At 33.3% G+C, this 27950-nt stretch overlaps 1 protein-coding gene across 2 annotated transcripts in view; it reads left to right on the forward strand.

Annotated features, from left to right (window-relative positions):
* The first annotated feature begins 20991 nt into the window (after positions 1 to 20991).
* The window catches only part of ATP2A1 (ATPase sarcoplasmic/endoplasmic reticulum Ca2+ transporting 1), a 28821-nt gene continuing 21862 nt past the window's right edge, over positions 20992 to 27950 (forward strand). For both annotated transcript variants that reach the window (XM_053695028.1, XM_053695027.1), the window contains exons 1-3: positions 20992 to 21351; positions 25340 to 25357; positions 25674 to 25756. In XM_053695028.1, the coding sequence (XP_053551003.1) occupies positions 21234 to 21351; positions 25340 to 25357; positions 25674 to 25756 (219 nt within the window). In that variant the 5' untranslated portion in view covers positions 20992 to 21233. The remainder of the gene's footprint in view (positions 21352 to 25339; positions 25358 to 25673; positions 25757 to 27950) is intronic.

Genomic DNA, 27950 nt, shown 5'->3' on the forward strand with positions numbered 1-27950 from the left:
TATATATCTGTATATATCTATACCTATATATAATCATATATACAGTATCTCACAAAAGTGAGTACACCCCTCACATTTTTGTAAATATTTTATTATATCTTTTCATGTGACAACACTGAAGAAATTACCCTTTGCTACAATGTAAAGTAGCGAGTACAGCCTGTATAACAGTGTAAATTTACTGTCCCCTCAAAATAACTCAACACACAGCCATTGATGTCTAAACCTAAAATTAGGCCAAAAGTGTCAATATTTTGTGTGGCCACCATTATTTTCCAGCACTGCCTTAATCCTCTTGGGCATGGAGTTCACCAGAGCTTCACAGGTTGCCACTGGAGTCCTCTTCCACTCCTCCATGACAACATCACAGAGCTGGTGGATGTTAGAGACCTTGCACTCCCCCACCTTCCATTTGAGGATGCCTCACAGATGCTCAATAGGGTTTAGGTCTGGAGACATGCTTGGCCAGTCCATCACCTTTACCCTAAGCTTCTTTAGCAAGGCAGCGGTCATCTTGGAGATGTGTTTGGGGTCATTATGTTGGAATACGGCCCTGTGGCCCAGTCTCCGAGGGGAGGGGATCATGCTCTGCTTCAGTATGTCCCAGTACATGTTTGCATTCACGGTTCCCTCAATTAACTGTAGCTCCCCAGTGCCAGCAGCACTCATGCAGGCCAAGACCATGACCCTCCCACCACCAGCACTTGTCTTTGCACTCCTCACCTGGTTGCCACCACACACACTTGACATCATCTGAACTAAATAAGTTTATCTTGGTCTCATCGGACCACAGGACATGGTTCCAGTAATCCATGTCCTTAGTCTGCTTGTCTTCAGCAAACTGTTTGCAGGCTTTCTTGTGCATCATCTTTAGAAGAGGCTTCCTTCTGGGACGACAGCCATGCAGACCAATTTGATGCAGTGGGCGGCATATGGTCTGAGCACTGACAGAGTGACCCCCCACCCCTTCAACCTCTACAGCAATGCTGGCAGCACTCATGCATTTATTTGCCAAAGATAACCTCTGGATATGACGCTGAGCACATGCACTCAACTTCTTTAATCGACCATGGCGAGGCCTGTTCTGAGTGGAACCTGTCCTGTGAAACTGCTGTATGGTCTTGCCCACCGTGCCGCAGCTCAGTTTCAGGGTCTTGGCAATCTTCTTATAGCCTAGGCCATCTTTATGTAGAGCAACAATTCTTTTTTTCAGATTCTCAGAGAGTTCTTTGCCATGAGGTGCCATGTTGAACTTCCAGTGACCAGTATGAGAGAGTATGAGAGAAATAACACCAAATTTAACACACCTGCTCCCCATTCACACCTGAGACCTTGTAACACTAACGAGTCCAATTTGGACATTTCCACTTAGGGGTGTACTCACTTTTGTTGCCAACGGTTTACACATTAATGGCTGTGTGTTGAGTTATTTTGAGGGGACAGTAAATTTACACTGTTATACAGGCTGTAGGCTCACTACTTTACATTGTAGCAAAGTGTCATTTCTTCAGTGTTGTCACATGAAAAGATATAATAAAATATTTACAAAAATATGAGGGGTGTACTCACTTTTGTGAGATTCTGTATAAAATTAACAGATTTCTGGTTAATTTTATAAGCGCTAATTGCATTTGTAACGGCTGACTATTTATTGAGTGCCTGAAAATGGGCAAATTTGACCATTTGCGGGCGCACAATAAATTAGCACTCTTCTTGTAATCTAGCCCTATCTTTAAATAAATAAATGGAATTCTGGTTCTTTACTCTGAACAACAAAAACAGATATATCTGCTAGTACAAATGAGGCTGCTTGGTTTACATTATAAGAACAGTAAGTTTAACACCTGATAACTGCACATAGTTTAGTGAGGGAACCAGCAGGCTGAGGAGTAATACAGCTCACTACTTGTGTTATCAGACAGAACATGACTATTTGCTCAGGGACTGAAAGTGGCAACAGAAAGACAGTGTCTCAATCATAAATGTGCTAACACCACTGAGTGACAATCAGAGATTACTAGTCTAACTCTTATTTTTCATCATAGCTGCCAAGTCATTAAATCAACAAGTAAATAAGATGATAAAATCTGGGGGCAGGAACATACTGTTCTTGAAAATTATGAGATCTGTGTATTTGTCCAAAGGTATCTAATATCTTATGGAGACAAATGTGACACTGAGGAACTGGACAAGCTCAATTTATGGGAAAAGCTCCAGTGATAAGCATGAGAACCAGTGGCTGTTATCATAAAGGTTTCAATGACCCTGTGTTTGTCTGCCCGTCCCTAATTTACATATTCAGGTTCCTCACATCATACCCAGATATACAACTGCAACAACTCATACAGCCTAACTCTCCCCTCTTTATATCCTAGTATATGAAACAGAAGCACCGTGGTGCCTTAGAGCAACAGGAGGAGATTATGCAGGGGGGAAAATGAAGTGGAAAAGGTCTTGTCTGCTTCTGTGCACATACCACATAAAGGACTAGATTATGAGTTGTGCGCTAACTGTTGCATACAAACGATAAGGTGTTTATCGTGGGTGAATCGGAAGTAGCACACGTATTATTATTTTATATCTTTTTGGAAGTATTTTTGCAAATTGCATATTTTTAGCACAATATTTTTTTAAATGATCACACTTTTATGGATAATTTTCTTGTGCAACAAATAGAATATAAGGCTGTGGGTACCACTCACACATGCTCCGAGTGTCAATAAATAAAGCTGTGAATTCTAAACTCCATTTTAATTTTGTTTACAGGTAGCAATATAGATAGGCTCAGAATCCAGGGCCTCCCTCTTTATTATACTGCCTATGTGTAATATAAGCTCACAGACAAAATGATAAATATAGTGATAGATGGATATATAGATAGATAGATAGAAAGATAGATAGATAGATAGATAGATAGATAGATAGATAGATAGATAGAAAGATAGATAGATAGATAGATATATGATAGATAGATTGATTGATATATGATAGATAGATAGATAGATAGATAGATAGATAGATAGATAGATAGATATATCAATCAATCTATCTATCTATCTATCATATATCAATCAATCTATCTATCTATCTATGATAGATAGATAGATAGATAGATAGATAGATAGATAGATAGATAGATAGATAGATAGATAGATAGATATATAGATAGATAGATAGATAGATAGATAGATAGATGATAGATAGATAGATAGATAGATAGATAGATAGATAGATAGATAGATAAATGATAGGTAGATAGAATAGATAGCTCATAATTACAAGATTAGAATATATCAAGATAGTTTGAAAACATTTTGAAAGAGTTTCAACCAATTATATAGCAGGGTTAAGCTAGTGAAGCAATTCTTGCTCTCAGAATTAGAAAACCCTTCATTTTTAAATCCCTTCGAAGGGAGGAAAATAAATATTGATAGTATATTGCAAAGTTTGTTTTTTTGTTTTTACTACACAGTGAATACTTCTATTTTACATTCTTAGAAATATTTACTGTCTATTGAAATACTGTATGCTGGGGATTTGTGCTGGGGGTCACAGACAGCTCCATCTCTCCCAGGTGATGCAACAGGTTGCTAAGTGTTTCTGCTATACTTGTGTTGCCCTATACAGCTGGAGATGGGTGCCAGGATTAAAGGTGGCACAAATAAGAATGCTGGTTTGGAATATATATCAAATAATATGAAATTACAAACTCCTCTTAGTAAATCAATTTAAATAAATATTTTAAAAGGTAATATATAAAATCACCAGTGAAACATACAAAATGTATCAGGTTTAAATTTGTGTATAAAAAATATATATAGTAATAAAATAATAATCAATTTTAGTGATATATAAAAAAACGTTTATAACAAAATTGTGTATAAAAATAACGTGTTACATAAAATCAATCTATTCTAATATTATGGGCAAATGAATCTTAAATAACAATATATTATAGCTATATAAATATATAGTGAATTGATGCAAGTGTACAAACAAAAATAAAAAATATTGTGTGTATTGGAAACAGATAAGGGGGAATATGTCTCCACATGGATAATAATATTATCGCCCCAGAATTTATTTTGTGGAGACATATTCCACCTTCTCTGTTTCTAATACACACAATATTTTTTATTTTTGTTTGTACACTTGCATCAATTCACTATATATTTATACAGCTGTAATATATTGTTATTTAAGATTCATTTGCCCATAATATTAGAATAGATTGATTTTATATACCACATTATTTTTATACACAATTTTGTTATTAACGTTTTTTTTATATATCACTAAAATTGATTATTATTTTATTATATATATTTTTTGATACACACATTTAAACCTGATACATTTTGTATGTTTCATCTGTGATTTTATAGATTACCTTCAAAATATTTATTTAAAATTGATTTACTAAGAGGAGTTTGTAATTTCATATTATTTGATATATATTCCAAACCAGCATTCTTTTTTGTGCCACCTTTAATCCTGTTGTTGGTAAACTGCCTATTACTACACCTGAATAAATGTCACTCATCTCTAATATTATAAAAAAAACTAACATATGAAAATAGATTGTTCTACCACAAATGCAGAGCCAGGAATACTGTTCACTTTCTTGCACAGGCTCTATTCTATCAAATATTTTATTTTTTTGCTTCAAAGCTATATTAAAACATTGAATCAAAACTGAAAACGAGGACTGACTAGTGTGTTTGAATCTGGTATCACAAAAATTGCGCTTCTGCTCCAGTTTTAATACAGTGTCCAAAAACGTTATTGTAAAGTATTTAAAAATCTAATAAACAAAACAATGAACTATTAGACACATTTTGCATTTGTAGTTTTTTCAATAATATCAGTTCATGACGCGTGAGGTTATTATTTTCAGTAATTTTATAATTAAATCGACATAAAAGTCTTTTATGTAGGGCATGTCATTATTTCTGTTTGCAAATTGACTTCATTTTTCTGGTATTATTTATTGAAAAGCATACGTAGCAATGTTGCAACAAGGAGCAAAAAATTACTACTGGGAGCTAGCATCTGATTGGTGGCTACAGAGTTATATGCCTCTAGTCATAGGCTCACCTGATGTGTTCAGCTAGCTCCTTGTAGTACATTGCTGCTATGGAGCTGAATTTAAAGGGATGTAATACCCATATGATAAATTACTTGAAACTGAAGCAGCATAACTGTAAAAAAAGCTGACAAGAAAATATCACCTAAACATCTCTATGTAAAAAAGACAGGTTTTTTTACCTCAAGAGTAAGTACTCAGTGAACAGTTATTCTTCAACTACTGTCAGCTGCATGCTAAAAAAAAACCCACAACAGCAGCCAATCAGCATCAGCAGTGCTAAGGTCATGTTTTGCTTTACTGTGATCTCATGAGATTTTACTGAACTCTCATAAGATTTCATAGTAAAATTCCTTAAAGGGACACTGAACCCACATTTTTTTGAAAGTGTCTGCACATTTACATTTTATCAGAAATAAGCTAAATAGAAAAGCATTCACTTTTTTTTTACCTACAAATAACTGTAAATATGTTTCCCATAGGTGAACATTTTATTTCAATGTCTGAGTCACAAGAGCTTTGAAAGAGTTGCCTAAACTTGCAGTAATACCACACTGGGATCTAAACATAGAAACCCCCCACAGGTTCCAAAGCTGCTGCAAAGTTAATACGCAAGCAAAACATTGCAGGGTCTCCCAGCTGAACAAGCCAATTCTGGGATCCTTGAACCTGTGACATTCACAGTAAAGAAATTCTCTAACATGGAGGGTCGTCGTGCACTCTTAGAGCGCCTTCATATATACAGATGTTTTGTGCGTTACAGATAACCTGAAGATAATGCAATCAGGTTTAATCGCTGTACTGTTACTGTTCACTTTTAGCACAAGGCCAGTGAGACCATTAGCCTGCAGCACATTTTGTTTAGTGCTTTGCAAATCCAGAACAGCTCAGAAATACACCTTTGAAAATCATCTTTATTAAAATTACCTTTGTTCACTGCTATAAGCAATCACTGTATAGAATGTTGCAGGGTAAGTCAAAATACACAACATTAAAAAATGCAGTGTGCCCTCCAATTGCTTCAGGGAGAGAAGAACCCCCCCCCCCCCAATATGTAGAATTAAATTACAGGAGAAAGCAGGTACAATAAATAATGTGTGTACATTTTAAACTTCAGTTAAAATGTTACTGGAAATTTAAAGGGACCTAAAAGTTAGGTAGAACATGTACAGACATAATGAATACACACAACCTCCTGGTAGTGTCACATGGGCTCTCACAGCATATGTGCGTATGCCACTGAAAATATCTTTTACTAGAAAGATTTTTTGGGAACAGAAATATATTGCAAAAATGCTTCAATTTAAATTTGAAATGCAATCATGCACATTTCAAATGTGACCTATCTATCATTTTAAACACATTTCCATTTATTTCTATTGTCAAATTGACTTTGTGTCCTGGGCTCTATAGGGCAGAAGTGTTTATAGCAATGCTTTTTAACAATGTTACAAAAAATGTTACAAACACTGCTAGCATATGTTTCTAAAGATACATACATGCTCATATGTTTCTAAAGATACATACATGCTCATATGTGTCTAAAGATACATACGTGCTCATATGCTTCTAAACATACATACATGCTCATATGTTTCTAAAGATACATACGTGCTCATATGTTTCTAAAGATACATCCATGCTCATATGTTTCTAAAGATACATCCATGCTCATATGTTTCTAAAGATACATACATGCTCATATGTTTCTAAAGATACATACATGCTCATATGTTTCTAAAGATACATACATGCTCATATGTTTCTAAAGATACATACATGCTCATATGTTTCTAAAGATACATCCGTGCTCATATGTTTCTAAAGATACATCCATGCTCATATGTTTCTAAAGATACATCCATGCTCATATGTTTCTAAAGATACATCCATGCTCATATGTTTCTAAAGATACATCCATGCTCATATGTTTCTAAAGATACATACATGCTCATATGTTTCTAAAGATACATACATGCTCATATGCTTCTAAAGATACATACATGCTCATATGTTTCTTAAGATACATCCATGCTCATATGTTTCTAAAGATACATCCATGTTCATATGTTTCTAAAGATACATACATGCTCATATGTTTCTAAAGATACATAAATGCTCATATGTTTCTAAAGATACAAACATGCTCATATGTTTCTAAAAATACATACATGCTCATATGTTTCTAAAGATACATACATGCTCATATGTTTCTAAAGATACATACATGCTCATATGTTTCTAAAGATACATACATGCTCATATGTTTCTAAAGATACATACATGCTCATATGTTTCTAAAGATACATACATGCTCATGTGCTTCTAAAGATACATACATGCTCATGTGCTTCTAAAGATACATACATGCTCATATGCTTCTAAAGATACATACATGCTCATATGTTTCTAAAGATACATACGTGCTCATATGCTTCTAAACATACATACATGCTCATATGCTTCTAAAGATACATCCATGCTCATATGTTTCTAAAGATACATCCATGCTCATATGTTTCTAAAGATACATACATGCTCATATGTTTCTAAAGATACATACATGCTCATATGTTTCTAAAGATACATCCATACTCATATGTTTCTAAAGATACATCCATGCTCATATGTTTCTAAAGATACATCCATGCTCATATGTTTCTAAAGATACATACATGCTCATATGTTTCTAAAGATACATACATGCTCATATGTTTCTAAAGATACATACATGCTCATATGTTTCTAAAGATACATACATGCTCATATGTTTCTAAAGATACAAACATGCTCATATGTTTCTAAAAATACATACGTGCTCATATGTTTCTAAAGATACATACATGCTCATATGTTTCTAAAGATACATACGTGCTCATATGTTTCTAAAGATACATACATGCTCATATGTTTCTAAAGATACATACATGCTCATATGTTTCTAAAGATACATACATGCTCATATGTTTCTAAAGATACATCCATGCTCATATGTTTCTAAAGATACATACATGCTCATATGTTTCTAAAGATACATACATGCTCATATGTTTCTAAAGATACATACATGCTCATATGTTTCTAAAGATACATACATGCTCATGTGCTTCTAAAGATACATACATGCTCATATGCTTCTAAAGATACATACATGCTCATATGTTTCTAAAGATACATACATGCTCATATGTTTCTAAAGATACATACGTGCTCATATGTTTCTAAAGATACATCCATGCTCATATGTTTCTAAAGATACATACATGCTCATATGTTTCTAAAGATACATACATGCTCATATGTTTCTAAAGATACATACATGCTCATATGTTTCTAAAGATACATACATGCTCATATGTTTCTAAAGATACATACATGCTCATATGTTTCTAAAGATACATACATGCTCATATGTTTCTAAAGATACATCCATGCTCATATGTTTCTAAAGATACATACATGCTCATATGTTTCTAAAGATACATACATGCTCATATGTTTCTAAAGATACATACATGCTCATATGTTTCTAAAGATACATACATGCTCATATGCTTCTAAAGATACATCCATGCTCATATGTTTACCAAGGAATTATCTTTTTTACAAACAGAATTAAGTAAATTTGGTAACAGAAGGAAATTAGAAAGTTATTTAAAAGTGTATGCTCTATCAATACCATGAAAGTTTAATTTTGACTTTAATGACCCTTTAAGTTTAAAACTAGCTTTGTTAACAGGGGGGAGATGTACTAATTTTCTGCTACATCTTACGATCAATTTTAAATAACTGTCCAATGTATTGCTAGTATCTAATTTGTTTAGCTCTCTTTTTATCCTTTGTTGAAAAGTATACCTAGGTAGGCTCAGAAACTGCTGATTGGTGGCTGCACATATATGCCTCTTCTCATTGGCTTTCAGCTAACTCCCAGTAGTGCATTACTGCTCCTTCAACAAAGGATACCAAGAGAATGAAGCAAATTATATAACAAAAGTAAAGTGGAAAGGTGTTTAAAATGGAATGATCTTTCTGAATTCTGAAAGAAAAAATAAAGGTTTCATGTCCCTTTAAAGGAACAGCTTGTAATAAGAAGTCATTTCTGTTGTGTTGCTATAGAATGACACATTTAATAATTCTTAATGTTTTTAAAACAAATTGACACCTTTTTACTGCAATTAACTCCACCTACCATTTGACTTATTTGAAGGAGAGAATCTGGGCTTTAGTCTGCAAACAACAACGCTAGTCATAAAGTTGGTATAAAGTAATCTGTTTTGCAGTTAAAGCAAATTACTGAGAGATATGTAGCAGGATTAGCCTTGTGAAGTCAACAGGTTCACTTGAAGTTCTGGGAATTAAAAATTGCTCTTTTTTTCTGAGCTAATTTACATAAATAGGCAGAAAATAAACAATGAAAATATATTGCAAAGTTATTTCATTATGCATCACTAAACATTTAATTTAAAAAATCTCAAGGTGTTTACTGTCCCTTTAACGTTTTAAAACTGCTAAGGGATCATTTTTAAACACTTTGAGATTAGTAGTATAAATTGTTTCATTATAGGACGCAGAAAAAAAAAAACCTTTACAATACAGTTTCATTGTTTTTGTCCCCTTTTTCTGTAATTTATCTCTGAAAATTGAGGTATTACCAATTTATGCAAGAATAGGAAGTGCACGCGGCACATTTTTATGGCCTCACCTAGCAATATTCTGCACAGCCATTGGCTGCTCACTCTAGTAACCCATTTATAAATGTTCCTGATTGTCCCCACCAAAGGAGATAAAGGAATCTAAAAACATAGTTCCACATAGAAACATTCATTATTTTATGGAACATTTACACTTAACACTTAATTATTCATTATTTAAAAAAAAGTCTGCATATTATTCTCAAGCTAATATTTCCTTTGAATTCATTGTTATTCTCAGCTTTTATTTGTGTTTTATTAGGGTTGCTACCTTGGCCATGTTAATCTGGATAGTTATGAGTTACACATGGTGCAGGATGTGCAAGGAGGAACATGTATTGTGTCTCTGGAAATCATATAGTTCTGCTGGAGTACAGTATTCATTCCTCCCTGCACCATGTGTAACTCATTACTGTCCCGGAAAACATGGCTGATGTGGAACTCTAGGTTTTATGTCCATCACAATCACATGTATTGGTTTAAAATTTATCAGGGAATATATTTAAAGAACTAAGCACAGGTGAAATAATCAGCTGATTAGTAAACATTATTATTTTACCAGATCTCATCCAAGGTAATCCTGAAAACCTGGCCTGTTGGGGAGGCCTGAGGACAGGTTTGAAAACCAGTGATTTAAATTGACAGGATCCTCAAAAATGTCTCTGTACCATTTAAATAGAATATTTAAAAATGTATTACAGTGCCTTGGTAATGGATGTTCCTGTGCTGAATAACCCCAACATTCTCTGTGTGAATTGTCACTACCAGCCAATGAGTTGTAGAGTCCCAGGACTTTTACAACAAAATATGTCTATATATATATATATATTTTTTTATATATATATATATATATATATATATATATATATATATATATATATATATATATATATATATATATATATATATATATATAATTTGTTGAATAACATACCTAGATAGCTGCTGATTGGTGGCTGCACATGCATGCCTGTTATCGTTGGCTCACCACTTAAATTGATATCTATCTACTAAAGCTTGAATATATATATATATATATATATATATATATATATATATATATATATATATATATATATATATATATATCAGGTTATATTTCCTTTTTAGTGTAATGTCATGAATTAACAAATTGAACTAGGCATAAATCAGAATAAAATTAATTATATTGTAGTATATAACTCATATACTACAATAAACTCTTGGGATTAATAATGTGAAAAAATGCATTAATATAATAAACTTTATCAAACAGCTTATTAGTATTTACAACAATCCTGTTAGCTATAATATGTTGTTAGGTTGTTACCCCAAATAAAGTTATACAAGAGAGGCGCAGAGGTTGTTCTATACCTTATAACTGGGGGCGATAGTAAAGATCACTGATATATTTAAATATCAAGCGTAGTAAGTGTTACTTATGTGGGGGTTAATATCTTCAGCTCCCTTTGACAGGAAGAAACGTTGTACTGATTGAAAAACACAAGTGAGAGAGATGGAAAAGGGAACAGGTGAACATACAAAATAAAAATAAATGAGTATTGAATAAATAGATCATTTTAATATGGAATAAATATGATAATATACCAGATACAACTTGCTATGGGTATTTGAGCACACAGATAAACAGCTATTTATAAATCATTCACTGATTTATTTTACAATATTTTCTTTGCATATCAGAACAAATACAATAGCTGTGATTTTCTGTGAGAACTTCCTGGGTAGGTAGAGACTAGACAGAGCTGATGAAGGTTGGTAGCAGCTGTGACATCAGCAGCATTAACATACATGATAGATCTGCACTGCTTGCTAGTAATTGTTTGTCTTCTTTTAAGCATATGGCTGATGTTAGTGCTGCAAATAGTCTCATATTAGTTTAGCAACACCTGGTAGGCTCTTCTCACCTAATAATTATTGATCAAGTTCTAGGGGTTTATCAGACTATTAAATGTTGCATTTTTCTCTCTCCTCTCTCTCTCTCGTTTAAAAAATAAAACATTTTGTTATATACTAAAGGGACATTAAACCAAATTTTTTTTTTTTAATGATTTAGATAGAACATACAATTTTAAACAACTTTCCAATTCACTTCTGTTATCTCATTTGCTTCATTCTCTTGGTATCCTTTGCTGAAAATCATATCTAGATAGGCTCCGTAGCTGCTGATTGGTGGCTGCACATAGATGCCTCGTGTGATTGGCCCACTCATGTGCATTGCTATTTTTTCAACAAAGGATATCCAAAAAAATGAAGCTTATTAGATAATGGAAGTAAATTGGAATGTTGTTTAAAATTGTATTCTCTATCTGAATCATGAAAGAAAACATTTGGATTTAATGTTCCTTTAGGGTGTGTCACTGTCCAATAAAAGAGCCATAGGAGTGTTCCTTATCAGCCATTGAAATCCTATCCTACAGATCATTAATGCGCTGGCCGCTTCCTATTAGTTTCACAATCAAAATTAAAAATTAAAGAGACATTGAACTCAACATGCAATTCTCCATGAAAAAACTTTGCAATGCATTTTCACTGTTTGTTTTGCGTGCTTTCACTGTCATTTAACACCGAAAAATGCAGTTTCCCCTCCCCCAGAATGCAGAACACTGATAATCTTACATGCTGCACAGCGATTGGCTGATATGTGCAGGAGCGAGTGTATGGCTGTACCTAATTGGCTACACCAAAGGAAGCAAGAAACAGAGGATTTTCAAGGGGTGTGTCCCTGGTGGCCTGCAATACAATTATTGAGTTGAAAATTCCCTGCTGTAAATTAATATCAGAAGCACCCATATCAGTGAAGCCCCTAGATATCTCTTGTGTAATAAAATACTTTTCAATTTACCTCTGTTATCAAATTTACTTTGTTCGCTTGGTATTCTTTGTGGAAAAGCATACCTAGGTAGACTCATGAGCTGGTGGATATGCACATATACCTCTTGTCATTGGTTAACCAGATGTGTTCAGCTAGCTCACAATAACGCAGTGTTGCTCTGGAGCTAACTTTAACTATGCATTTAAACCATTTTCAAGAGTTAAACACATAATTATATGTAAACATTAGTGCAATAATAAAATGATCTAACATATTACAACATTTATTTTCTTTTTACACTTTTATGTCCCTTAAATACATTTAAAATAGTGAAGAAAATAATTATTAGTGGAAAACATTCATATCGTATTATTTATATGTTGTTTTACTACATATTACTATTACTACACCACCCTTAAAAAGAAGTAAAGTAATAATTAGACATTCATGGTTTAGATAGAGCATACAATTCTAAATAACTTGGCCAATTTACTTCTATTATTTAATTTTCTTCCTTTTCTTGTTATCCTTTGCTGAAAGGTTTATCTAGGTAAGCTCAGGAGGAGCAAAGAACCTAAGTTCTAGCTGCTGATTGGTGGTTGCATATATATACCGATTCTCATTGGCTCACCCATGCGTTCAGTTAGAAACCAGTAGTGCATTGCTGCTTCTTCAACAAATGATACCAAGAGAATGAAACAAATTTGACAATAGAAGTAAACTGGAAAGTTGTTTAAAATTGTATGTTTCTACCTAAATCATGAAATAAAAATGTTGGGTTTCATGTCCCTTTAAACTAATGGGCTATCCAATCATATTCCTATCCGCATGGAAAAGCTGTTTGAAGCTGTCGCTGACTGCACCTGCGTGATCATTTCCGCTATTCATTCTCAGGCCATCACCGGTGTAACTCATGAGTTAGATCTAAACAGTGTTTTCCAATTCCAGTCCTAAGGACAAACTAACAGGAATTATTTACAGTATTAAACTTGGATGAGAAAAGAATTAATAACCACAATTAACGAGAAGCTGATTATGTCACCTGTGCCTAGAATTAAAGTGATATGAAACCCAAAATGTCATGATTCAGACAGAGCATGTGATTTTAGACACATTTTCAATTTACTTATTTTATCTAGCTTGCTTTATTCTCTTAGTACCATTTGTTGAAAAAGCATACCCAGGTAGGCTCAGGAAGAGCAATGCTCTAGAGGGATCTAGCTGCTGATTGGTGGCTGTACATATATGCCCCCTTGTCATTGGCTCACCTGATGTGTTCAGCTAACCCCCAGTAGTGTATTGCTGCTGCTGCTTCAACAAAGGACCCCAAGAGAATTAAACAAATTTGATAATAGAAGTAAAAATGTAAAGTTGTTTAAAACTACATGCTCTATCTGGATCATGAAAGAAAATGTTTGGATTCCATGCCCCTTTAAATTACCCTGTGTTAGACTGACAGGGTCTGTGAAGGGGTCAGGAAGGTTTTAAAAATACAACACAATCATCATTAATTAATTAATTAATTAATTAATATACATAGTATGTTTTTTTAGAGCATTTTATTTTTAAACAAACTCCTTTCTTTTACTATGTGTTTAACCTCTGCAAAGAGGTTAAATGCATAGTAAAAGTTGTGCTCCTCTTACACTCCTGATGAGGATACAGTTTATGAACAAATGAGACGCAGACATACATGCGTATGCTCCAATCACTGGCTGTATCCTCATCTGGAGAAGAATGGGGGTGTAACAGGGGGACAATACTTTGTTTAACACATATAGTAGAAGAAAAAAAACTGTTTAAAAATACAACACCCTAATGAAAATACACAAGAATATCCCTTTAATTTGGGCAGTTTACTTACTTCAGTAACTGGAACAGCGTTATGTCCCTGTAAGGTGCAAGTAGGTGTGGGGATGTTGACAATGAAATAAAAAAATATTATTATATTTATTTGTAATGCAGAGAGTACAATAAATACAGACAAGGAAGGCTGAGAGAATAGGAATTCTATACTAAATATAAAATAAAATAAGTACAGATGGCCTTCGTTTTGCGCTAGTTCATTTGTGCCATTTCACAATAGCGCCTGTTCTAATGATCACATGAGCACTATTGAGGAATTCATTCTACAGGCTTCTTAATTAAAAAAAAAAAAACACCTGCAATTATAGTACAGCACTGTAATACTATGTACAGCACTGTAATACTATGTGCAGCACTGTAATACTGTGTACAGCACTGTAATACTATGTGCAGCACTGTAATACTGTGTACAGCACTGTAATACTGTGTACAGCACTGTAATACTATGTGCAGCATTGTAATACTGTGTACAGCACTGTAATACTGTGTACTGCACTGTAATACTATGTGCAGCACTGTAATACTGTGTACTGCACTGTAATACTGTGTACAGCACTGTAATACTATGTGCAGCACTGTAATACTGTGTACAGCACTGTAATACTATGTGCAGCACTGTAATACTGTGTACTGCACTGTAATACTATGTACAGCACTGTAATACTATGTGCAGCATTGTAATACTGTGTACAGCACTGTAATACTATGTGCAGCATTGTAATACTGTGTACAGCACTGTAATACTATGTGCAGCATTGTAATACTGTGTACAGCACTGTAATACTGTGTACAGCACTGTAATACTATGTGCAGCACTGTAATACTGTGTACTGCACTGTAATACTATGTACAGCACTGTAATACTATGTGCAGCATTGTAATACTGTGTACAGCACTGTAATACTATGTGCAGCATTGTAATACTGTGTACAGCACTGTAATACTATGTGCAGCATTGTAATACTGTGTACAGCACTGTAATACTATGTGCAGCATTGTAATACTATGTACAGCATTGTAATACTGTGTACAGCACTGTAATACTATGTGCAGCATTGTAATACTGTGTACAGCACTGTAATACTGTGTACTGCACTGTAATACTTTGTACAGCACTGTAATACTGTGCACAGCACTGTAATACTGTGTACAGCATTGTAATACTGTGTACAGCACTGTAATACTGTGTACAGCACTGTAATACTATGTGCAGCACTGTAATACTGTGTACAGCACTGTAATACTATCTGCAGCATTGTAATACTGTGTACTGCACTGTAATACTGTGCACAGCACTGTAGTACTGTGTACAGCACTGTAATACTGTGTACAGCACTGTAATACTGTGTGCAGCATTGTAATACTGTGTACAGCACTGTAATACTGTGTACTGCACTGTAATACTTTGTACAGCACTGTAATACTATGTACAGCACTGTAGTACTGTGTACAGCACTGTAATACTATGTGCAGCATTGTAATACTGTGTAAAGCACTGTAATACTATGTGCAGCACTGTAATACTGTGTGCAGCACTGTAATACTGTGTGCAGCACTGTAATACTGTGTGCAGCTCTGTAATACTATGTGCAGCACTGTAATACTGTGTGCAGCACTGTAATACTATGTGCAGCACTGTAATACTGTGTACAGAGCTGTAATACTATGTGCAGCACTGTAATACTGTGTACAGCACTGTAATACTGTGTACAGCAAAGTAATACTATGTGCAGCACTGTAATACTGTGTACAGCACTGTAATACTATGTGCAGCATTGTAATACTGTGTACAGCACTGTAATACTGTGTACTGCACTGTAATACGTTGTACAGCACTGTAATACTATGTACAGCACTGTAGTACTGTGTACAGCACTGTAATACTATGTGCAGCATTGTAATACTGTGTACAGCACTGTAATACTATGCCCAGCACTGTAATACTGTGTACAGCACTGTAGTACTGTGTACAGCACTGTAATACTGTGTACAGCAAAGTAATACTATGTGCAGCACTGTAATACTGTGTACAGCACTGTAATACTTTGTACAGCACTGTAATACTGTGTAAAGCACTGTAATACTGTGTACTGCACTGTAATACTTTGTACAGCACTGTAATACTGTGTACAGCACTGTGGTACTGTGTACAGCACTGTAATACTGTGTACAGCACTGTAATACTGTGTGCAGCATTGTAATACTGTGTACAGCACTGTAATACTATGCCCAGCACTGTAATACTGTGTACAGCACTGTAATACTTTGTACAGCACTGTAATACCATGTAAAGCACATATAATACTGTGTAAAGCACTGTAAAATTGTGTACAGCACTGTATTTGTAATATTACATAATAACAAATATATTTGTTATAATGTTATAATATAACAACAAATATAATAGAATACAATATTAGATAATAAATATAATATAATATTAAATAATAACACATATAATATAATACAATATTACATAATAACAAATATATTACAAAATAACAAATATAATATATTACATAACACATAATATATTACAAAATAACAAATATAATATAATCTCTCTCTCTCTCTCTCTCTCTCTCTCTCTCATCTGCAGGGGTGCGCGTGCGATCAGCTGTGCTCTTTCACTTGCCCGGTCCTCGCGCTGCTGTTTTCACCTGCAGGGGTGCGCGTGCGAGGTCGGGTGGGTGCGCGTGTGATCAGCTGTCTAAGGCCAAGTGTTTGTCTGTACTGCGCATGACGGCTTCAGACAAACACTTGTCTTTTATAATATAGGATATTAAATAATAACACATATAATATAATACAATATTACATAATAACAAATATATTACAAAATAACAAATATAATATATTACATAACACATAATATATTACAAAATAACAAATATAATATAATATTACATAATAACACATATAATATATAATAACAAATATAATATAATATAATATTACATAATAACAAATATAATATAATATATAACATATAATAACAAAATAATATAATATAACATAATAACAAACATAATATATTATAATATTACGTAATAACAAATAATATAATATAGCAACAAATATAATATAAACCAATATTACTTAATAAATATAGAATAATATATTACATAATAACAAATATAATATAATACAATATTACATAATAAATATAATATTACATAACAGATATAATATAATATTACATAATAACACATATAATATATTATATAATAACAGATATAATATAATATTACAGAATAATACATATATATTATATAAAACAAAAATAATATAATATTACATAATAACAAATATAATATAATATTACATAATAACACATATAATATATTATATAACAAATATAATATAATATTGCATGATAAATATAATATAATATTACATAATAACACATATAATATATTATATAATAGCAAAACTAATATAATATAATATAACATAATACAAAATATAATATAATACATAATAACAAATATAATATAATATTACATAATAACATATAATATATTATATAACAAATATTATGTAATATTAAATGATACATATAATATTATATAATACAATATTACATAATAACAAATATAATATAATTTTACATACTAACACATATAATATAATATTACATGATAAATATAATATAATACAATATTACATAATAACAAATATAATATGACATAATAACAAGTATAATATAGTATATAATAACAAAAATAATATAACATAATAACAAATAAAATATAATATTACATAATAACAAATATAATATAATATTACATAATAACAAATATAATATATTATTACATAATAATATTTACAATATATTATAGAACAAATATAATATAATATTACATTATAAATATATTACATAATAACAAATATAATATAATATTACATAATAACACATATAATATTACATTACTAATGTCAATTCTGAGAGGGGCCTGGAGCCTAACTCATCTACTTCTCATAGACTTACATTATATAACCGGGTTCATTTTACACCAAATGTTTTTTTACAACTGTTCCATCAGTAACAGAACCCCGTTGTAATTTGAGGGTACCTGTATAAATAAATAAATATATATCAACAAAATGCATTTTTTTAACAATATGTTCATCACTTTTAGAATAATTGTTCTTTTTCTTAAAATTACAAACTGGAAGATATTTTCACAAACATTTTCTACACTGTCTTAATAGTTAACCTCTGCTGATGCTATTTTCTCATGGTTACTTTACAAACATATTTTTTTTTAATTGGAATGTTGTTAGGGTAAAATACTACTAAGTGCCCTGGTGCAATTAAGAAACTAAACTATCACTTAATTGGAGAGTATCCAAACAGTGATCTATAACTACTAATTACCCAATGTACATCACTAAGTATACTGTTGTATTTTTATTGTTGTTTTTTTATATTTGTGGGACATGTCCTTATTCACCAACTGAACTATCACTAATGATGAGTTATACACAAAGATGCATTTCCTCTTAGGTTCCAATATCAATGTCAACTACTTCAATTTAAAGAGACATTAAACACTAAATAAATACTAGATAAAATTATGCATTCAAAGAAAAGTTAAGTCTAAGAATAACATGTATATATATATATATATATATATATATTTAAAAACGTTTAATTAGCTGTTTAAATATTGACAAAATAAGTGTAAACTTTTAGTGTGTATAAAACAATGGGAGCTGCCATGTTGTAACTTAGGTTTTTTTCACTACCGTGACCAATTAGAGACAGTTATAAATAGGTCACTAGAGTATACAGCCAATGGCTGTGTGGAATATAACAGTGTTCTCTACTTCCATTTCTAACAGGAACTGAAAAGCTCACAATTTCAAAATGGAATTACAGGAAATGAGGGCAAAATAAATAATGAAAGCATATTGCATTTATATATATATATATATATATATATTAATTAATGATTTATCTTTTAATATTAGCATCTCAAAATGTTTAAATATATACTGTATATATATATATATATATATATATATATATATATATATAATATTTTTTTGCATGAAATGGGTTAAAGGGACAGTCTACTCCAGAATTTTTAATGCATAAAAAGATAGATAATCCCTTTATTACCTATTCCCCAGTTTTGCATAACCAACACTGTTAAATTAATATTTGTTTTACCTCTGTGATTACCTTGTATCTAAGCATCTGCAGACTTCCCCCTTATTTCAGTCCTTTTGACAGACTTGCATTTTAGCAGTGCTGATTCACTCCAAGGGAGTGAGCACAATGTTATCTATAACTAGCACTGTCTAGCTGTCAAAAACTGTCAAAATGCACTGAGATAAGAGGCAGTCTTCAAGGGCTTAGAAATTAGCATATGAGCCTACCTAGGTTTAACTTTCAATAAAGAATACCATGGGAACAGAGCAAATTTGATGATAAAAGTACATTGAAAAGTTTTTTTTAAATTGCATGCCCTATCTGAATCATGAAAGTTTAAATTTTTATATGTACGTTAGAAAATGTTTTTGTTTCTGTGATCACTTACTTGGTATGTGCTATGTGCCGATTGAATTAGTCGACTCATGCTAAACTCATGGTTATATAATTCATTTTAAAGCAAACCTTTTTAATTAAAAATTTAGTGTGATACTGCAGCACAGACTTTCAGTCCTTTTTTTTTACCATTTTTTTTAATTTCAGCATTCATTTTTCCCATACACTCAGGTCCACACACTCATAAACAAAATATATGTATCTATTACATATACTGTATTTTAAAAGAGAGGACTTTTTCTACATAGAAGTGTAGGAATTTACTAATACGTAAATTCTCTTTCACACTTGTAAACTGAGTTTGCAGCATAAACAATCTGTAAATCTCTTAGAGATAGGATCTAATCCCATATTTTTAATTTGATAAGAATAGCACACACTATTTTAGAAATATTGAGGACAGGAGTATGAGCAAAAATACATTGTTTAAGATATTTGTGAAAATAGTGTGCACAAATGTGTGCACCTAAATACAATAATAAAAGTGTAATAGAAATACAAAAAGTTTAGAAAAATAGAAAGAGTTAAAGGCATTCGTAAATGTGATTGTGTAATAAACAACTCAAAAGCAAGGACAATTGTGTAACTGACAAGCAGCTAGTGTGCAACAGTAGTCCATGTTCCAATTTATATATAACAATTATGGACAGTGACAGAAATAACTTGAATCAGTTTAGAGGAGGGGGTAGAGAGGAGGCTGCTGTAGGGGGATCTGAGGGAGGGACACTACAGGGTCTTCTTACAAGCTTGTCCTGGGCTTTGATTGACAGCTCAGTGTGTGAGTGTGTGTAACACGCCTACAAAGCTCATATCAAGTCAGCAAAAACAAAAAAAACCAAAGAGGGTCTCCTTTCTATAAAGGATTGGGCAGGGTGTTAATGTGCAAGCTGACATCATCTCTGCTATCAGCCAATCAGAGGACAGGGTTGAGGTGCCAGGTTCTAAGTCCCCTTATAAGCACCTCTCCAGCAAGGGTTCTCTCTGACAGCTTCTGTGTGGGGTCTGGGGGTTTAAGGTGTCTCCTGCTAAGGACAGAGCGCAGGAGATGAGCTGTTGAGCCACGGGACTTAAGGGTGATTCAACTGTAGAAACCCAGCTACAGAAACGGGGGGATCTGCCCAACAAGGCTCTCTGTCAACAACAAGAGGTGGGGGGGAGAACTTTTTTTAATTTTACGGACAAGGTGAGCCCTTTGCGGCGGGGGGCTGAGAGGTAAAGATGGAGAACGCACACACCAAAACCACAGAGGAATGTTTGGCCTATTTTGGGGTCAATGAGAATACAGGTCTGTCTACTGATCAGGTCAAGAAGAACTTTGAAAAGTTTGGACCCAATGGTGAGTTGAAATTATTCTTTATCTTCATTGTATCTCAATACAGTTCTAAAGTCAGTTGAAGTAGGTCTACCAGCAGCTAAGGGGTCAATGGCTAATTTGGAAACACTGGAAACATTTGGTGTCAATATCACTTTACAAGTTTTTGCATAGAACATTTTAATATTTAAGGGAAAAGATATTGATGCTGTAACTTTACAGTAGTGTTTATCATGGGGAAGCCTAGCAATTGTCATATAAATATAACAGAAACCATTACTACATGGAAAGCATTTCGTTTGTGAAATTTAGGGGAAAGCAATTGAAGTTTGATCAAATATAAATGTGATGTTATATTCTTTAAAAATAAAATGATCTGATGTGCTGGGCAACCCCTGCAGACACAAAAACATATTTAATTGTTAGGTTACTATAGCAGTATAAGGAACTCGGGAGAGGTTATAATCCAGTGTTATTGTGGGATCATGAAAGGGAAATAAGGAAAGATCAGCAAAGCAAAAAAGTTAGTGAATAAGAGAAAATAGACGTAAAATAGTATGGGGAAAAAAAGAGATAAAAGGATAAAAGAGAAACAGGAATAGAGGGAAATAAAATAAATTAATAAATAAATAAAGAGAGAAAATAAATGAGCATATTTATTGACTTGATCACTGACTGTTTTGACATATATATATATATATATATATATATATATATATATGAGGAATCTGTTGTTTTTCTGAGTGTATTACACTTCCCATTAAAAGATATGTCTGGCTGGCAGGGGAATCTGCTCTGTGCCTACTGTCACCTTGCTGTCAGTGATAAGAACAGAGCAGACTTCTCAAGAAGTATACTTCTGGCTCTGCACACGTTTCTAGCAATTTGATTACCTATTACTTATAAGGAAGGACATCTGCCTCCCCAGATCGCTATATGCACATGTGACACTGACTCATCTAGTTACAGAGCAGCAGGAGAGTGTCTGAATGTAACAAACGCATTGTGTTTTTATAAACTCAGTATCTCATTCTCTATATTACATTTATTATATTAATATGCAGCTGCATACACCAAACTCTATGTATACTCAGGGGAACGCCATGAGACACTGAGCTTCCCAATTTTGTTTTTTACTAGCTTGCTATCATTGTGTTTTATTATCCTCTTGGGAACATAAGAGAATCTCTCTAAATGTCACATTCCTGCAAGAAAAGCTGCCATCCCAAGCCTTGGCTTATGCACTCTCAGTAAAGTCTATAGATGTACTTGTCCTTGCACATGTAGGTATACTGTGTATATAGATATATACATACCCTACACATACTTATAACCCTGGCACCTCATATTGCAGGCCATTAGTTTAGGATCCAGTGTATGATGTCACCTTCCCTCGCAGCCACTAACACATTTCCACTTATGTCCTTCAAAGAGCCCCAAGCTATAAACTGCTGAGAGGTTCTCTATCCTGGGATATACCCAGCCCAGTCTCAATGTCAAGTAATGATAACCAAGAAGCAGCTTCTGAAAACTAATACAATAAACTTATTAATAGAAACAATAATTAACATAAAAAAATACCCACATAAATTCTTATAAAGAACAACACTCAAAGAATGATTCATATTTTTAAAGCAAAGGTTACCAAGTAGGTTTATGCTAAAAATGTAAATGCATATATTTATTAATTAATTATTTTTTAAAAATATTAATTGACAGGGTCATGTATTTAAAAAAAAATATTAAACTTTTTTTATTTTATTATTATAATAATAAAAAGAACTAGCACATGTTTCATTACAAATGACTTGTGGCTTGTTGCGAAGGGAACTAAACGGCTGTGTTGTATAAATAAGTTAGGAACATGTCACTCATCTGGCAGGGAAGGAGCGCTTCTGCAGCCCAGTATGCTCATTGGTCAGCACACAACAGCTTTATATCCAACCATGGATACAGAGATTTGGAGCTGGGAGCATTCTGTTCCCGCAGCATTAGGATCAAACATAGTAGCTAAGTGACATCAGCTGACAGCAGGTCATTGAGCATAACTTCAACACGATCCCTATGGCCCAAGCAGAATTATTTTATTACATGTGTATATCCCCAAATCCTGCAGGGCTATGCAAAATCATCATTTATAATACAAACACATTTTCTAACTCACTATAAAACTATATATTGCTTTTACAGAACTGGTAGACCTGACAAATTATAGGAATGTTGTAGAAAAATCTCCTAATATTTTTTTTTATTTTTTTTTTGCTTTAGGAAATAAATGTTAATTTCTAGAATTTAAACTCATTAACTGGCACATGACTTTTCTATCCCCCCCCCCCATCACAAACTAACATATTTGGATTGGTTAATCTGCTAACAGTTTATAATATTTAATCAACTTAATCAGTTGCAGAGAAAAGTTTCTGCTTTATATTTTTAAAGTAAAAGAACAAATGTCCTCTCTTAATGATATAAAATATATATGTATGAATCATCTAAAAAATAAAACAATTTTATGGATTTTCACAATATTGCAATACATTAATTTGAAAAATTAAAAAAAAAACATAGTCATATTAATGAATGCTTAGAAATAAAAACATAAAAGTAAAAAAAAAATATAGACATTGGAAACAAAAATAGTCATATTACTTAATCATTGTAACCCAAAATATTTGTAATTAACGAGATCTTTTTGTAGAAATCTTTTGTAAAATCTTTTTGTAAAAGTGTCTTCTAATCTTATCATTACTACAGCAGACTTGAGTCTTGGCTGTTGTTCGCACATTGCAACATTACTAAAAATAGTTTTGATTTTTTTTTTTTTTTAAAGGAAACAGTAGAAGCTTAAAAAATATGCAATTGGAGCTAAAGCTATAAAAAATATATGTATAATACAGGGTCAATTTGACAAAACATGTGTTGTGCAGAGTTATAGAGGATAATTTATATACCTAATTACTAGTTAATATTCTCTACACAAATATTTAGTTATGCCATGACTGGACACCAGCAAGTCATTTTAAGGAAGTATGGGTCATATTGAATTAACAATTGATTATATTTTATAGGACTTTTTTCCCCCTAGGATTTTTTAAAATGATAAATGGAATAAAGGCCTTTTAAACAATGCAAGTTTGTTTGTAACTAGGTGCAAAGCCCATGTGACCTTGTACTACACTAGATAAAACTTTAAAGGACCAGTCAACACATTAGATTTGCATAATCAACAAATGCAAGATAACAAGATAATGCAATAGCACTTAGTCTGAACTTCAAATGAGTAGTAGATTTTTTTATAACAAATTTCAAAGGTATGTATATTTCCACTCCCCTTGTACCATGTGATAGCAATCAGCCAATCACAAATGCATATACGTATAGTCTGTGCATTCTTGCACATGCTCAGTAGGATCTGGTGACTCAAAAAGTGTAAATATAAAAGACTGTGCACATTTTTTTTAATGGAAGTAAATTGGAAAGTTGTTTAAAATTACATGATGTATCTGAATCATGAAAATTTAATTTAACCTGAGTGTCCCTTTAAGAATTTATCTTGACATGGTATAACAATGCATAGCCAAGGATTTATCCATGATTAGCTAAAACCTGCAGTACAGTAAAAGTCTGTCCTGGCAATGTGTAAACCTGTTCTGATAGTCGGCAGCCATATTAAACTACATTATATACAAGCACAGCTGTGCCTTGATAACACTGAACCCGGAAGCCACCTACTTTAGACAAACACTGTTATTGCCTATTCTAATAATCCATATTCCGGAGGTAACCCAACATTAGATAAATACCCAGCACTGTCTGAACCTGTCCTGTTGACCTGTACTCATGAAGTCTCCTTACAGGCCCGTCCTTATACTGTACTTTAAGTGGATCATTCTGTATTATATAGTGACTGTTGTACATACAGCAAGGGGATATGTTTAATTTGATGGTTATAACCCTATGCCAATGGATGCATACTAATTTTTTTCTCTCTCTTTTTTCTTCCTTTAACCAGAGCTCCCAGCAGAGGAAGGTGAGTTACAACCCTCATAACTAGCATTTATGTTTTTGTATATCATGTAAAAGTAAACTTCTAGATGTATTCTGTATGATACAGATGTGACACAAGCTATGGATTTATAGGCCATTTGATCACTTACATGTGACACAGGCTATGAATTTATAGGCCATGTGATCACTTACGTGTGACACAGGCTATGAATTTATAGGTCATGTGATCACTAACATGTGACACAGGCTATGAATTTATAGGACATGTGATCACTAACATCAGGAAGTGATTTATGCCTAGAAATATCTCAGACTCCCTTCTCTCCTCATACATTTAGGAAAGTCCATTTGGGAACTGGTTGCAGAACAGTTTGAGGATCTGCTGGTCCGAATTCTTCTTCTGGCTGCCATAATATCATTCGTAAGTATATGGATTGGTTATAAAAGTGGAAACTACAATCTGTGTACTTTTTCTATCACTACACCTGAGAAGAGTTGATGGTAGTCAGGATATTGGAGAGATCTGTGTGATGGGTCTAGAGAGGTGAGGAAGATGTATGAGACCGCAGTGCAAGTCCTGCTGTATGTACCTGCTTCAGGACACTCTCAGCCGGTGAAAAGCCTCCTTGGATGGTGAAATTATGCCAAATTTCTACTCATGTTCCACAGTTTTACACTCTGTGTGTTGTTAACTAAGAGAATGTGCAGGCTGCTCTTGGAATGCATTATTTTCCCTAGCAGAGATATGTGTGTAGTGTAACTACATGTTATAAATACATGTCTGGGCACAAGCAGGACATGGAAGAGAGTAATCTGGGCACTAAGAGCAGGGGTGGTTCCAGAACATACTATTTGCAGGTGGGCAACATATCAGGGGTGCAGAGGAAAAAATGGGGATAACATTGAAGCAAATGACGAATAAGACTGGAATAAGCAGCCACCATGGGTTGAAATGGACACAGCACCAGTGAGACACATACAAAACACATCATAGCATGGCACGTGACATAACAGTGTGCTGAGTACAGTGGGTGGACATCAACAGACTGCAGATAACACAATATGCAGAAAAGGACAGCACACAATATACATGTAGTGTGTACCTATCTCCTATATATGGTAACCTGCAGATAACACAATATACATGTAGTGTGTACCTATCTCCTGTATAAGGTAGCCTGCAGATAACATAATATACATGTAGTGTGTACCTATCTCCTATATAAGGTACCCTGCAGTTAACACAATATACATGTAGTGTGTAGCGATCTCCTATATAAGGTACCCTGCAGTTAACACAATATACATGTAGTGTGTACCGATCTCCTATATAAGGTACCCTGCAACGCTTACTGTACTGGAACAGCTTGTGATGAGCACAAACACACACTGTATATACAATCCATTAAATATGCACTCATACACTGTAGGTAAAGGGACACACACAATGCTTATGTATTCACACTTGTTATACAATAAGGAATATGCACAGTATGCACGCGCACACAATCAGTACTATACTATGTTACATGCACACACAATCAGTAGTATACTATGTTACATGCACACACAATCAGTAGTATACTATGTTACATGCACACACAATCAGTAGTATACTATGTTACATGCACACACAATCAGTAGTATACTATGTTACATGCACACACAATCAGTAGTATACTATGTTACATGCACACACAATCAGTAGTATACTATGTTACATGTTACATGCACACACAATCAGTACTATACTATGTTACATGCACACACAATCAGTACTATACTATGTTACATGCACACACAATCAGTACTATACTATGTTACACGCACACACAATCAGTAGTATACTATGTTACATGCACACACAATCAGTAGTATACTATGTTACATGCACACACAATCAGTATTATACTATGTTACATGCACACACAATCAGTAGTATACTATGTTACATGCACACACAATCAGTAGTATACTATGTTACATGCACACACAATCAGTACTATACTATGTTACATGCACACACAATCAGTACTATACTATGTTACATGCACACACAATCAGTACTATACTATGTTACACGCACACACCATCAGTACTATACTATGTTACATGCACACACAATCAGTAGTATACTATGTTACATGCACACACCATCAGTACTATACTATGTTACATGCACACACATGGCTTACAATATAGTACACTGTTAAACTTCCTAACCGGTTCAGAATTAGATAGTGATGACTTTAACTCTTCAGGTTCAGACACAGGAATGTGATAACCAATTCCTCCACCCTAAGTTTGCCCATTGATCTATCTATAAAAACATAGACATTACTTGCTTGGTGTAGATGTACACATATCCTTGAATTCTATTATAACTCTGGTGAGTACCACCTCTGCTGGAAGGCTATAATGTATACTTACAACAGTTTCACAGACTGGCATTGTTTTTTGCCACTCTCTTTTCTTACAAATGCATCAGCCTTGCATTTTGTTAGAATCTATTTGCCATATACAGACTATCTATCATATGTCTTGTGTTTGTGCCCTCCACATACCAGGCATTTTACCCATCAGTAGTGGCTTAGGACTTTAGTGCAATTTTTATA

Source organism: Bombina bombina, chromosome 11 (assembly GCF_027579735.1).
Source record: "Bombina bombina isolate aBomBom1 chromosome 11, aBomBom1.pri, whole genome shotgun sequence".
NCBI classification, from domain to species: Eukaryota; Metazoa; Chordata; class Amphibia; order Anura; family Bombinatoridae; genus Bombina; species Bombina bombina.